This window comes from Taudactylus pleione, unplaced genomic scaffold, assembly GCF_031769625.1.
Source record: "Taudactylus pleione unplaced genomic scaffold, aTauple2 ptg000006l, whole genome shotgun sequence".
NCBI lineage: Eukaryota > Metazoa > Chordata > Amphibia > Anura > Myobatrachidae > Taudactylus > Taudactylus pleione.
The window spans coordinates 14,758,628-14,773,366 of NW_028284409.1; the positions used below are offsets into that span (position 1 = coordinate 14,758,628).

General features: G+C 46.1%; 1 protein-coding gene across 1 annotated transcript in view; it reads left to right on the forward strand.

Annotated features, from left to right (window-relative positions):
- Positions 1–14,739, forward strand: part of ECT2L (epithelial cell transforming 2 like) — a 116,057-nt gene that overhangs the window by 71,861 nt on the left and 29,457 nt on the right. The window contains exons 15-18 of the mRNA XM_088451735.1: positions 3,396–3,482; positions 3,925–4,139; positions 4,841–4,988; positions 11,007–11,080. Of these exons, the coding sequence (XP_088307861.1) occupies positions 3,396–3,482; positions 3,925–4,139; positions 4,841–4,988; positions 11,007–11,080 (524 nt within the window). The remainder of the gene's footprint in view (positions 1–3,395; positions 3,483–3,924; positions 4,140–4,840; positions 4,989–11,006; positions 11,081–14,739) is intronic.

The window sequence follows — 14,739 nt, forward strand, 5'->3', positions numbered from 1 at the left end:
AATCTATTTCTGGTTCAGCAACCGAATGGGGCTAATCGCCCTATACTAAATCTAAAAACCCTCAACAGGTTTATCCATGTACCCAAGTTTCTTATGGAAACTCTCCGGTTAATTATTTTGGCAATGGAGCCAGAGGTTTACATGGTTTTCCAGGACATTCAGGATGCATATCTGCATGTTCCTATTATACCATCCCACCAGCAATTTTTACGGTTTGCTGTCCTTCAGCAACATTACCAATTTCAGGCTTTGGCCTTTCTGCAGGTCTCCCTGGGTATTTACCAAAATAATGGCAGTCGTGACGGCCTATCTCAGGCGTCAAGGAGTCAGAATTCTGCCATATCTGGATGACCTATTGATATTGACACAGACTCCGGTTGTTTTAGAAAACCATGTTCATCTAACCATAGCCTGCTTACAACAGCACGGCTGATCATCAATTGGAAGAAATCATCACTTTCTCCAACACAGCAGATGGTACTTCTGGATTCTCGGGCACAGACGGTGTTTCTGCCAGAGAACAAGATTGTGGCCTTATCATTGCGAATACACAAGCTACTACAAAGAGTATCCATTCTGTTAATGATGCAGGTCTTGGGATCAATGCTATCCACTTTTGACATGGTGGGGTATGCCCAGTTCCATTCCAGGCCTCTGCAAAGACAGATTCTGTCCAAGTGGAAGAGACAGTATCATCAAATAAAGTCCCAGAGGATCCTTCTTATTCCAGAGGTTTGTCACTCCCTCCGGTGGTGGCTGAGAAAGGATCATCTGAACAAAGGGCGTCCATTCTGGATTCCAAATTGGGTGCTTCTCACCACAGAAGCCAGCCTTCATGGATGGGGAGCAGTGACAGATCTTCATACCTTTCAGGAAAGATGGACAAATCAGGAAAGTCATCTGCCAATAAACATGTAACTGCGAGCAGTGTGCAAAGCACTTGTCATGGCAGAGGACATGCTCCAGGGCAAGCCGGTCCAGATCCAGTCCAACAATGCAACAACAGTGGTCCAACTCAATAATCAGGGAGGCACAAGAAGTTACGCAGCCATGAAAGAAGTGAAAAGGGTTTTGATTTGGGCAGAACGTCATCTTCCAGCCATCTCGGCAATATTCATACCCGGAGTACTCAATTGGGAAGCAGACTTCTTAAGTCACCAGGGCATGCACGCCGGAGAGTGGGCTCTCCATCCAGAAGTGTTTCAGCTCCTGGTAAACAAGTGGGATCTACCAGAGATAGATCTCATGGCGTCACGTCACAACCACAAGGTCCCCAGGTACGGGTCCAGGTCCAGAGACCCATTGGCAGCCTTCATGGACGCACTGACAGTAAGATGGGACTTTAAAACTGGTGTATCTCGTTCCTCCGATCGTCCTCCTCCCAAGAGTTCTCAGGAAATTCATGCAGGAAGGTGGAACAGTAATACTGGTGGCTCCAGATTGGGCCCAGACATCATTGGTTCACCGACATACAGAATCTGACAATAGACAGTCCATATCATCTTCCTCTATGGCAGGATCTGCTAATGCAGGGACCCTGCCGGCATCCGGACTTACCTCGTCTGGCTTTGACGGCATGGCTCTTGAATCTTCCATACTAAGAGCAAAGGATTTTCCAATTCTGTAATTCACATGATGCTTAGGGCACGGAAGCCTGCCTCTGCCCACATCTATTACAGAGTTTGGCATTCTTTTAGTTAATGGTGTTCACACAGAAAGTATGATCCTAAGGTGTTTAGGATTTCCAGGATACTGGCTTTTCTCCAGGCAGGTGTAGACTGTGGTCTCCGCCTGGCCACTTTGAGAGTGCAGGTTTCTGCACTGTCAGTCTGGTTCCAGAGGAAGATTGCCTCATTACCAGATGTTAGAATTGTTATTCAAGGAGTTCTGCGAATTCAGCCTCCTTTTGTTCCACCGGTAGCACCGTGGGATTTGTCTTTGGTTTTTGAAGGGCCACAAGCTCCCCCATTTGAACCTCTGAACACTGTAGATTTGAAATGGTTTACAGCAAAGACTTTTTTCTTCGCTATCTCTTCTGCAAGCAGAGTCTCTGATTTGGCAGCTCTTGCTTGTCGCTCCCTGTTTTTGATTTTTCACCAGGATAAAGCTGTTCTTCATACGAGGGACGGTTACCTTACTAAGGTAGTGTCCTGTTTTCATGTGAATGAAGAAATTGTAGTTTCAGCTTTTCAGGCTCCAGATCTTTCTGTAGGTGAAGCCTCCCTGGATGTAGTTCGTGCTCTCCGTATTTATGTGGAGCGTACAAGTTCTGTTAGAAAATCAGATGCTCTTTTTGTATTACATGGTTTTCAGAAACGAGGATGGCCAGCTAATAAGCAGACTCTGGGGAGATGGCTACGCATGACTATCTCTCAGGTGTACACACAGGCCGAGCTCCCTGTCCCAAGTACGGTGACAGCACATTCTACTCGGGCATTTAGTCATGGTGCCTCTGCTGAACAATTGTGCAAGGCAGCCACGTGGTCTTATGTCCACACTTTTCTTTGGTATTATGCCTTTTGATACTTTTTCCTCTCAGGATGCTTCCTTTGGGCGACAAGTCCTCCTTTCTGCTCAGGAGCGTCCCCCACCCTAGGGAAACTGCTTTAGGACATCCCCATGGTATCCCTGTGGACCCTGAAGAAGAAAATTAAAGTTATGGTAGACTTACCTAGATAACACCTTTTCTTCGAGGTCCATAGGGTCTACAGGGCACCCACCCTGATACACCTGGCTGCATTAGGTATTTTTTCTTTCGGTCACAGATTCCCTCATTTTGTGTAAGTGTGTTTCTGGTGTACAATTGCTCTTCCGTCTCCTCTTTCCTTCTCCCACCTTGAGGCTTATTAACTAAACTGAAGTCCTATGGCTAGGGGCGGTGTATATATGGAGGAGGACCCAGAGGCATCCTGGGAGCTGAAGCTTTAATTGTTTGGTGTCTGGTCTTGAACCATAATATCCCCATGGAATCCCTGTGGACCTCGAAGAAAAGGAGTTATCTACGTGAGTCTATCACAACTCTAATTTTTAACTACGTCCCGTTAGAATACATGATAATAACATTTGTGTTTTATTGTCTGTGCTTAGTGGCTTAACTAACCAAGCTGGAAAGCATCTGAAGAGACTGGTAGTGTGAATAGTGATTAATATCTACATTATATGCTTAAAGGGGTTCTCAATCTCTACCTTCATAAATGTAAATCTTTGTAACCTTCAGAGCACGTTCATGTCCTGTCCAGGAGCCATAAATACAAACAACTTTGTCTAAAAGCTAGATTACTGTGATGAACATCATAAAAGAAAGCATGAGGAAACATTTCAGTAGAACATGTATATCAACCAATAAATGAAAGTTGGCAGAAATCCTGTTAGTAGATTTGTGGTATATATTACAGCAGGAAGATGCTGGTGACACCACATCTGATACAGCTGTTCTCTCCCAAAGTCACTCTGATTCCAGGTTCCAGCAGTTGACATTGCTGGTAAGTTTGTAGATTGTTTTCAGTTTTGAAATGTAATTCGTAATGCCCTAGTTTCATTATTTATTTCATGTACTGTTAAATACATTTTTTTTAAAATGTTTAAAGACAACAACAGCCATGACACATGGATGTAAGAAAGAGAAACGCTCCAGAAGATTTATTGTTGTACAGAACAGCGAATACATTGTCAAAGCATGCAGCGAGTGCCTAAGCAATTCTAGAGTCCGTATGCAAGACTATTTTACTAGGTTCTATATTGTAGACTCATGGTCTATGGCAGTCTCAAAATTCCTTTAAACATTACATTTTTTGTATAAAATAATAAAAAAAAATTAGGTGAACAGTTTGGAATAAGGATAGAACTTGGTGAACTCAATCTCCATTTTATATTGTAGTGAACAAGGACAAATGATCAGAAAACTAACATTTTTTGTGAACACAGGATAATAAACTAATGGCTGATCTAGGAGACAAACGTTCAAGGTGTGCTGGAGAATTACTGAGGAGTGAGAGACAGTATGTGCAGGTCCTAGAGATCATCAGAGATGTGTATGCTGCCCCGCTAAAATCTGCACTTTCATCAAATCGTGCCATCCTGAGCATCGCCAACATGCAGATCATCTTCTCTGATATTCTCAATATTTTACAAGTTAATAAGTAGGTGCATTGTTTATTCCATGTTTACGCTTTAGATATTTTGTACAATTCAGAAACTGTATAGGATTCCCACCGATCAGCTCACTTCTACACTTCTGATCATGCTAGCCTGTAAAGCAAGCTAGTCATTATGGAAATGGCACTCCTCAAGCCCTACACATAGAAGAAACCATATCTAACTAGAATAAAATAGTAGTTTTGCAAGGTAGATTTATGGCTGTTCATCTCCGATGTCATTCATGCTAGTAAGTCAGTGCTTCTAAATGCATGGTTGACCAAGAAAAGCTTGTAATGTGTGATTTGCATGCCACCTCTGAAGACTGAAGAGACCCATTTTAGGGCCAGGAACAATGTCTGTGTGCTGTCCGTGAGACCGCACACAGTTTTTTCAATGAGCACTGTTTCTGCATGCACAATTACATTCCCTGTTATGCAGAGGACTTTCACCATGTGATCTATTGCACATAGCTCTAACATTATTATACATGGTAAAACATGCTTTCTCTCTCTTAGGCTGTGCTAGAGCTCACAGCTTGTAGGGAAGAGGAGAGGTGTAGTGACAACACAGTAAGGGGTGGAGAGGTCTGACTCAAGGCTCTGTGGTCTAATACACCACAAGTTATAAAATAACTTTCTATATAACAGAAAAAATAAGTTTGATATTGCTTTTCGTCATATTGCCATATTTTATTTTACTTCAGCCGGCTGTTAACTGAGTTGGCAGAAAGACTGCAGGAATGGGGGCCGGCACAGTGTTTGGGAGATGTTTTTATGAAGTTTGGTTCACGTCTGAAGACATACAACAATTTTTTCAACAACTACACAGTGATTCTAAAAACTATTGACAAGGTATTATTAATATTATTATCCTTTATTTACATGGCATCACAAGGTATTTGCAACACCTTATAAAGTACATAAACAGAAACAATACAAACAAAACATGAAAAAGGTGTGAAAGACTTATGTGATGCAGGCTATATAAACATTGCTGCATATGCAGCACAAAGGACGCACTGGCTGAATGCAAAGGTTCCGTGCCATTGTTGGCAGTGGGGAGGGGAATGATGGTATAAGGGCCTGATTCAGAGCCGGACGCTCTGACCAGAGCACTCGCTCTGAATCAGGGCCCTCCTCCATTAAAATGGAGCGTCCTCCTGGACGCTCGTATAGCTGTGGGTGACCACCCCCAGCATATACGAGCGTCCAAAAAGATGGTCGCAATGGTCTTGACCATCGCGACCATCGGACTTGCGACGGAAACCCTGCGGTAGGGTTTCCCAGCCACAAGTCCTGGAGTGATTTTGGCTCTATCAGAGCCAAAATCACTCCCACTGACATCACTAGTGATGTCAGTGGGGCCGGCTTCAGACAGTAGGCGTTCCCATGGGAACGCCTCCGTCTGGCAAGCACGCCCCCGGCACGCCCACCAAAGGGGGCGTGCTGTCACTCACCATCGACAGCACGCCCCCTTTGGTGCGAGACCCGGAGCGACAGCTTGGCTGTCGCAGTCCGGGTCTCGTGCATGCGCACAACGGAGCTCCCTCCGTCGTGCGCATGCGCAGTGGGGAACATCGACCCACTTGCGAGCGTACTGCCGCTTGCGAGTGGGTCTGAATGAACCTCTAAGTGAAGGAGGGAAGACCATATAACGGAACAGGGCCTTTTTTGTGAGCGCTTACAGGCTAAAGGGATTGGTAGATGGACAGTGGACATGACAGGGACAGTGAGGGAGGAGTATAGTGCAGTGGGTTAGGATGAGAGCTAGAAGACTTTAATAAAGAAGTGGGTTTTGCAAGCCTGTTGGAAGCTATGGAGAGAGGAGGAGAGTCTGTTCCAGTGGTGGGGAGCAGCACAGGGGAAATCTTGGAGATGGGAGGAAGTTAATACAGTAGTTGGGAGGAGAGGCTGCTGTCATAGGCTGAGCGAATATGTTGAGAGTGTGATGGGAGATGTGGCCAGAGAGAGCTTAACAGGTGAGCATGAGAGGTTTGAATTGGAAGAGAAAGGAGAGCCAGTATAGAGCCTGGGGAAGTGGGGAGACAGAAGCTGGAGTTTGGAGATGAAGATGAGTCGAGCAATACAAAGTCAGTTTGGAGTTGAGAGAGGCGTAAGTCAGGCAGGCCAGATGAGGAGTCCAGTCTAGAGATGACCAGTGAGTGGAGTATATTAAACATTCATAAGAAGTTTAAATCCGCGTCCACAGTGCTGCAGTACTAATCTGAGATTTGCTTTGTTTTCATTGTGTTGAACAAAATATAGATCCTATATTTCTCTTGCAACAAGGCTGGGGAACACTGGACAATGGGATTGTAGGTTGGGGCTGGAGCTGGCACTCAAAATGTAGCTTAAAAACCTAAGCTCCTCCCCCCTGCAATCCCACAATTCCAGTCGTCTTTAAGTGCCTGAGGAATTGGGCACGTTTTGGATGGGCTGATATGCAGCCCTTGTAAGTAGCAATGTTTTTTTTTTTCAGGAATCCTCTGCTGTGCGAGGTTCAGTTAGAGGGGGGTCTTGGAGGCGTCGCCCATTAGACGTTTCGTACAGGACCTTGCACGGTGTTGGCACTGTCCTGGACCTCCTGTCCTTTTCGATTCATTCTCTCTAGGAGGTTTACATAGGGATTCCCCAGCGTGGCTGTGGGTCTGTACACGCATAGGTGACGGAAAGTTACTACTTTCCATTTGGGGAATGTCTCCGGTCTCCTCAGGAAGACTTAGGAGACGCTGGATTCAGAGGACTCCATTCCTCGCACATTAGCTTCCAGCGCATTGGGTGTCCAAGTGGAAGCACCTCCCATGGTAGTTGCGGCGGTAGCCATTTAGATTGCCACACACCCTTCCTGCGCAGGGCTCAGCGTCCGGTAGGAATTAGTTAGTGGGACTGGTGAGGATTGTCTCCAGTCTGTTTTGTTAGGTTCTAGGGTCGTATCCGGCCCTGGCGAACCTTGACTTGGGTGGCATGAGATGTGGTCACTTTTGAATCCATCTAGGGGCTTCACAGGATTCGCCTTGGGATTCCCTGTTGAATTGGCGGGACATTAGCGGCTGGCTCTGTGTGTGAGGCCAGGCAAAACAGGGCACAGGTAGCTTCCATATCAACTACGGCTGTTTGGCTTGAAAGTCATTTTGCTCTGGGCGTTGCATACGCATTCATTATCACTGTGTTCCTTACACTACCTTCTGTTTGGTAAGGATGTTCTCTTTTGGCCACAACTGGATAATCCCCACCGGTCGGAAAAGCACTTTTATGCTGGTGGCCATCCTAACGGCGGGATCCGTGTTTCCAAGTTTTCGCTCCTCCTTTGAGGTGATAAGTCCTTGGAAGGTCAGTCAAACACAAGCAGAGTGTTCACTGACAGAAGTTTGTCTTCAGGGATGGCTGTTCATAACACTCTCTTTTCTGGGGAAACGGCTCCAAGGAAGCCTGGGGCCTAACCTAGTGTCTATCTATACCCAGTTCGCTTGCGACTGGTAGGGCGGTTGCTCTGGTTCAGTGACTGTTGCGTGACGTCTTCAGACAGCTGGGTGCTTGGAATCTTTCACTAGGGTTCCATCTGGACCTCGGAGGTCTGCCACCAAGGTGTTGTTTATTGTTTTTTTCACATCGCTCTTCCCGAGGAAGCGGAAAACGCGGTGACATTGGGCTGTGCTATCATTCCACTCCTCTTTCTGCTTCAGTTCCACCACAGGTACGGAAATGGGGCTTCTATCTCCTTCCTAGTTCGAATGCCGGACAGCTCATTCCGACCACTCTGGTCTCCTCGTGCCTTGAGCACCAGCAGGTGGGTAGTTCAGTTGGCATGAGCTCCCTCAGATCAGGGATCCACTGCAGAGGACAACATATCCTCGCTAGAGGTTCAGTTTTGGGCAGGTTGTTATACTTCAGTGGATAATCGACTCAGTCCCCTGTCGATTCCGGGCCCAGGCTCTGTGTGTTTGCAACACAATAACACAATATGGCTGGTGCTGCAGCGCATAGTGCGCACAGAACGGATTACAATTCAGGGTCTGTTGGTGATGGATACCTCGGCTTCACAGTTGCAGACCTTCCTAGGTCGTTTGTTTCACATATGTTCGGATCAGTGCTGTATTCCGACTTGTCACGGTCTCCCTGGTTTTCTGGTCTGCACCTTCAGTTCTGGGTGTGGCCTCTGTCACCTCTCTCCAGCTGTGTTTTTTTTGCAGCAGATGGGAATGGACCCTACTGACCTTAGTCCAAGGCTCGGTCGGTGCCTCATCTGTCAACCTTGTGGAACATTTGGTTGTCGGTCTCCATTTGGGGACCGCTCAGTGGTCCAGGTTCCACTAACAGGAGTCCCAGTGGATACTTCTTCATGCTTGAAAGGGTTGCTTAGCATCCCTCTCGTCTCAGTTCCTGTCCTGCCCGACAGCACTCGTTAAATTCCATGGCAGGTGGGTTTCCGCTCTTCTCCTTCGGGTCCCATCCTTGGTCCTTCCGTATTGGTTCATTGTGACCTCGGCCGCAAGTCTCCTGAACTGAGGTGCCGTGAATTTGCTTTCGGCTCTGTGGCCTTGGGTCACCATCCACGATGGCTCACCTGTTCGATGGACTTAAGCTACAAGCCATCATGCTGGCTCTATTGGGGGGCCCTATCCGTCCTTGCTGGCTGGCCGGCCAGTCGTAGTCGGTCGGACAATCGACGCGACGATAGCATATGTACACTCTTCGGCATGCACAAGAATGCGATGCTGGGGTCTTTCCAGGGGGTCCTTTGTCCCATCTCTCTCAGAAGTGGTCATTACCAGTAAGGGGAGATTGGACAGTGGACTTCCTCAATTTTCTCCCAGGGCAGTGGGCTCTCCCACCAGTGGTCTTCCTGCCGTTCAGGCGTGAGGCCTTTACAAACAACAGGAAGACCTCTCGGCATGTTTGTTATGTGATCCAGGTATCAGCTGGCTTCCACAAGTGGCTGCCTTGACTGTTCTGAGGAATGTTTCCTCCAAAGCATCGGTTTCTGCCGTCCACACTTTTCCCTCAGGTCTCCAGGGGCATTGAGGCTTCCCGAGTGAGGGTAATCCTGGTGGCTGCAGACTGGCTACACTAGTCATGGTATGCGGACATTCTTCCAGGGTCGGTAGGTACGAGGTGGCATCTCCTACTTCATCCAGACCTGCTGCGAGGCTCGTATCTGCAATGACACTTTCCTTGGTTAGTTTTCACGGCAGGACTTCTGAGAAGGAGAAAGCTACAGGTTTTTCTCTTGTGGTCTGTACTAGGCTGCTCGCCCTAACTCCATGTCCAGCTCGCCCTTACCTCTGGGTTTGGAAACTCTACCTCTGGTGGTGTCCCGGCTATGTATTGCGCCTCTCATGTTTTTTGGCCTTCCTTCTGGAGGATTTGGAGGCCAGTTGACTGCTTCATTTTGGGACAATATAGGCTTTGGCCCTTTCATTTTCTTTCCAGCAGCGTTTGGCTCTGCTTCCGAGAGTCCAAACCATTTTTACAATATGTGCTGCGTATTTTGCCACCGTTTCATCCGCAGATGGAGCTGTGGAATCTTAATCTAGTCTTATTGGCTCTCACCCAGGCTCCATTGGCGTCGTTGCATTCAATGGCTCTTTGGTTAGTTACTTGGAAGCTTGCCTTCCCTTGGGCTATTGCCTTCCCTCGGCATAGTTCAGTGTTTGGGCTTGGCAAGCCACTTTTTGTTGTTCTTCCATGACAACTGTGCGGTTAGCTCCGTACAGGTTTTATGTACCTGCCGACACTTGCTTTGGCCTTGTACTTGCACAGGATTTTGTCCTCCCGGTTTGTCCTCCTTTGGTGAATTCCCGGGACTAGGATGACTTGGCTCTTCCAGTTGGGCTGAGCTCTGCAGATTTCCTTGGACACATCATCTTTGGTATGCCGCACTGTTCTCTGCGGGTTCTTTTTTGACGCGCGGGAACATGGCTGGCTACTCAGCAGATCCTTGCGCGTTAGATCTGCTTGGTCATTACTTACTCAAGCCTGTTCTGGTGCGGGGTGACCATCTTATGGGCAGCATGAAGTGGGACTTAAGCAGCACAGATCCCTCATTTTTACGTTTCAGGTTGTTTTGCCTCCGGCGGCACCCACTATGGGCATACAGTTCTCCGGTCAGGCAGCCTGAGGGTTCCCCCCCCTGAGGGCGGCTTTTGAACGTCCCATTGTCCAGTGTTCCCCAGCCTTGCTGTAAGAGAAAATAGGATTTTTAATCAACTTACCACTGAATCCTTTTCTCTTAAGCAGACTGGTGAACACTGCGATCCCTCCCTCACGCTCAGTCGTGCAAGGTTTTTTGGTTCTTGACCATCCTTTTTCCCTATTGATTTGTTTGGTTGTTCTACAATTTCACATGGTTCCTGCTATTCCTCTCCGGACTCTTTTAAAGAAGTACTGGAATTGTAGGATTGCAGGGGGGAGGAGCTTAGGTTTTAAAGCTACAGTTTACATTAAGCTCCAGCCCCAACCTACAATCCCATTGTCCAGTGTTCCCCAGGCTGTTTAAGAGAAAAGTATTCAACGGTTATTTGACTAAAAATCCTATTTTTGATTGTGTTACAGTGCAGAGCAATATGCATTACAGTTCAAAGTAGATAACAATCCAATTACTGAGCGCTCTGAGAAAAATTGTGGACACCCAGGGCGCAAAAATACACTTATGCAGCCAGCCAGAATCATAAGGGCCACCTTGCCCTCATATAAGTGCTTCTATAAATATAAAATTCCTGGGTAGCAGCGCTGAGTGCAATTCAACAAAAGTCCATTAATACTTAAATGTCCATTCTGAGATGTCCGATGGTAGATTGCAAATCTTCCTTTCAGATGTCCCGTGTTCAGATGTATCTCACAGTAGTATAAAGCTATTTATTTTCTTTGTAGTGCCGGGAAGCAATGCCAGTTTTCAGAGCCTTCTTAAAAAGACATGACCAGACTGTTTTAACTAAAATGATGAGGTTAGTGTACCATAATCTTTTTTTTTACAGCAATATAAGCATGTTTAATTACTTTAATAGTAGTTTTATCATTCTAAGAAACACAATATAAGACACCGGACTATAGAATACATAATACAACTAAACAATACAACACACTTTAAACTGCAAATGCTGCGTATTGTATAAGAAATACTCATTAATTGGCCAGTGGACACACAGCCCCATCCAGACCTTGATCCAAATCACTGTTGATCAAAGAATAATCCTAATTGTACACAATCAACATGTACCCTTATGATGCAGGTGCTCTCTGGCAAAATAGTTAGCATAGCTGCTGCCAGCGAAGTGGCTATGGGTTCAATTCCAACCAGCACAGTATCTGTGTTGACTGTGTATGTTCTCCCTACATTTCAGTGGGTTTAAGGAAATACTAATTGGTTAATTAGCTTCTGACATATGCGTGTGCTAGGTAATTTAGAATGTAAGCTCAGGCAGGAAATGACTTTTGTCAATTATGAAACATTGTATGTAAAGTTATACATAATATGTTGGTACTATATAAATAAAATATTTAATAATTTGACATTTGTGAACCACTAAGAAGCACCATAGGGGATAGCGGTAACAAATTTCTAGTTTCGAAAATTAAATATAATTTACCGTTATATACACATCAGATGTAGTTTTTCTATTTGCTTTAATTCCTTAATAACATTCATTGACCTTCTGATCACAAGTTTTAGAGCATACCAATTTTTTCCAGTTTTGACTGAAATTTAAGCAATTCAAGTACAAGGTAAATAGTAAACTGCTAGGGGCAAATTTACTAAGATGGGAGTTCTATTAAGAAGTGATGTTGCCCATAGCAACCAATCAGATTCCAGGTATTCTCTTCTAGAAGGTGCTAGATAAATGAGAAGTAGAATCTGATTGGTTGCTATGGGCAACATCACTTCTTAAATATAACTCCCATCTTAGTAAATTTACCCCCTACAGCAGGGGTGTATCTAGGGATCCAAGCGCCCCTGGCAATGTAATGGACTGGCACCCCCTACCCCCCCCCCATGCTGCTTTGCCCCCAGTAGTAGTACCCCATATACAGTGCCCTCAGTAGTGGCCACCCTCCCCTAAATTGTCCCCTAAATTGCCCCCAGTAGTGGCCACCCCTATACAGTGCCCCCAGTAGTGTCCACCCCCCCTAAATTGCCCCCAGTAGTGGCCACCCCTATACAGTGCCCCCAGTAGTGTCCACCCCCCCTAAATTGCCCCCAGTAGTGGCCACCCCTATACAGTGCCCCCAGTAGCGGCCACCCCCTATTTCAGTGACACCCCCCCCCCCCACTGTAGAGCCAGCTTTACACACACACACAAACAAAATATTCAACATACCTGATCCGCGCTCCTAACGCGACCGCCGCTGTCCTCTCTGAGTCCCGGCCCGCTCTTCTCCTGCATGGGAGAGACGTCATGACGTATGACGTCTCTCCCATCACATGCTGCGGGGGGAGCCGGAACACGGAGCTCGTGAGTGAGCTCCAGCCGGCTCCCCCCGCAGACGCAGCAGCAGCAAATGAGAGTCTGTCTGACTCTCATTAGCTGGCTGCTATTACAAACACACAGCCGCCGCTGGCGGCTGTGTGTTTGTAAACTATGTAGGTCAGACCGCTCTCACTGCAGTCTGCCCTACACTTGTGGGGCCGGGGGACTTGTCCACCCCTTGGCTGCTGGTGGCACTGCCAGACGGCGCCCCCCTTTGGTCGGCGCCCCTGGTGAGTGCCATCCTGGCCAATGGGTAGATACGCCCCTGCCCTAGAGCAGTGATTCCCAACCTCAGTCCTCAAGGCACACTAACAGTCCTAGTTTTAGTGATATCCATGCTTAAGCACAGATTGTTAAATCAAAATAACTAAGGTACTAATTAAGTCACCTGTGCTCAACTATGGCTATCCTTAAAACTTGGACTGTTAGTGTGCCTTAAGGACCGTGGTTGGGAACCCCTGCTCTAAAGCATTATATGGAAAATATTGTAGTGCATGAAGTTTGGGAAAAAGGCGTTTATTCTTGCACAAAAAATTCACCTACTATTTTTTTTTAGTAACTTGATTTGTGGTTATTTAATGTGATGCTTTATCTGTTGTAACTAAAGGTCCCCATATATCTGCGACGGATCGTCACGATGTAGTGATCCTGCAACCCGGCATTGCAGGATCTTTGAAATTGAACATGTTGGAACAAAGAATTATCGTGATTGACAGATTGGTGAAATTTAACATGTAGAATTTCAATGATATGGCGACGGATCACAAAACATTGATGGCCGCTGGTCTGCATTTCCGACCAGCGGTTTGGCGTTTCCAATCCCATCGCGACGATCCGTCACAGATGTATGGGGACCTTAAGTTGTTTGTAATTGGTATAAGAACATGAAAATGATATTTCATCTTTTGGGTGTGCCACCTACAATTCTGAGAAGCCTAAACAAAAAGACAAAAGAATAGTAAAAGAGAGTTGTTATAATGGGGAGTTGAGGACCTGTTGTCTGGGTCACTTACCTAAGTAAGCACTTGAAATTATCTTTTTTTTTTTTAAACTGAAAGAGTGAACTCCTGTATCATGAAAACATAACTCTTATTTGATTAGGTATAAAAATGATCACTGATTACTTATAGATATTATGATTGTAGAGCTGTCAGGATGCATCGGGGTCCTCCTCCATATCTAGGGTGGGTGCCCTGTGGACACTATGGACCTCGAAGAAAAGGAGTTATCTACCATAACTCTAATTTTCTTCTTCAGGGTCCATAGGGATCCACAGGGATACCATGGGGATGTCCTTAGACAGTTCCCCTAGGGTGGGGGACGCTCCTGAGCAGAAAGGAGAACTCATTGCCCAAAGGAAGCATCATGAGAGGCAAAAGTATCAAAGGTATAAAATCTAAGAAAAGTGTGAACAGAAGACCACATGACTGCCTTGCACAATTGTTCAGCGGAGGCGCCACAACTAAATGCCCAAGATGGCCCTACAGACCGAGGAGAATGTGCTGTCACCGTGCTTGGGACAGGTAGATCAGCCTGTGTGTACATCTGAGATAGTCATGCGCAGCCATGTTTGTTAGCTGCCCATCCTCGTTTGTGAAAACCTTATAATACAAAAAGAGCATCTGATTTTCTAACATAATTTGTACGCTCCACATAACGGAGGGCACGAACTACATCCAGGGAGGCTTCACTTACAGGAGCCTGAAAAGCTGGAATTACAATTACAATTTCTTAGTTCACATGAAAATGGGACACTACGTTAGGAAGGTAACCCTCCTTTTTACGAAGAACAGCTTTATCCTGGTGAAAAATCAAAAGTTGCCAGTTCTAGCGATGTGGCTGCTAACTTTCTGCAACTGTGTACAGATGCCCACACACATACCGACTTTTCTTCCAATTTGGCCGATTTTGACGAATCGTGACGACAGATCATGTAAAAAAATGGGCGAATCGTGAGTTTCTACTCTTGATCACGATGCCGATGCGTGTCCCCGCTCATCGTACCTCGCATCTTCAGATCTGCCATGCTGTAGGGCAGATTAGCCAATCTGGGATACAATGCACTGGCTGCAAGATAGATCTTAAGTCAGATTGGACATTTTTAACTCCAAATCGTGACCACGACTGCTTGGGGAGAG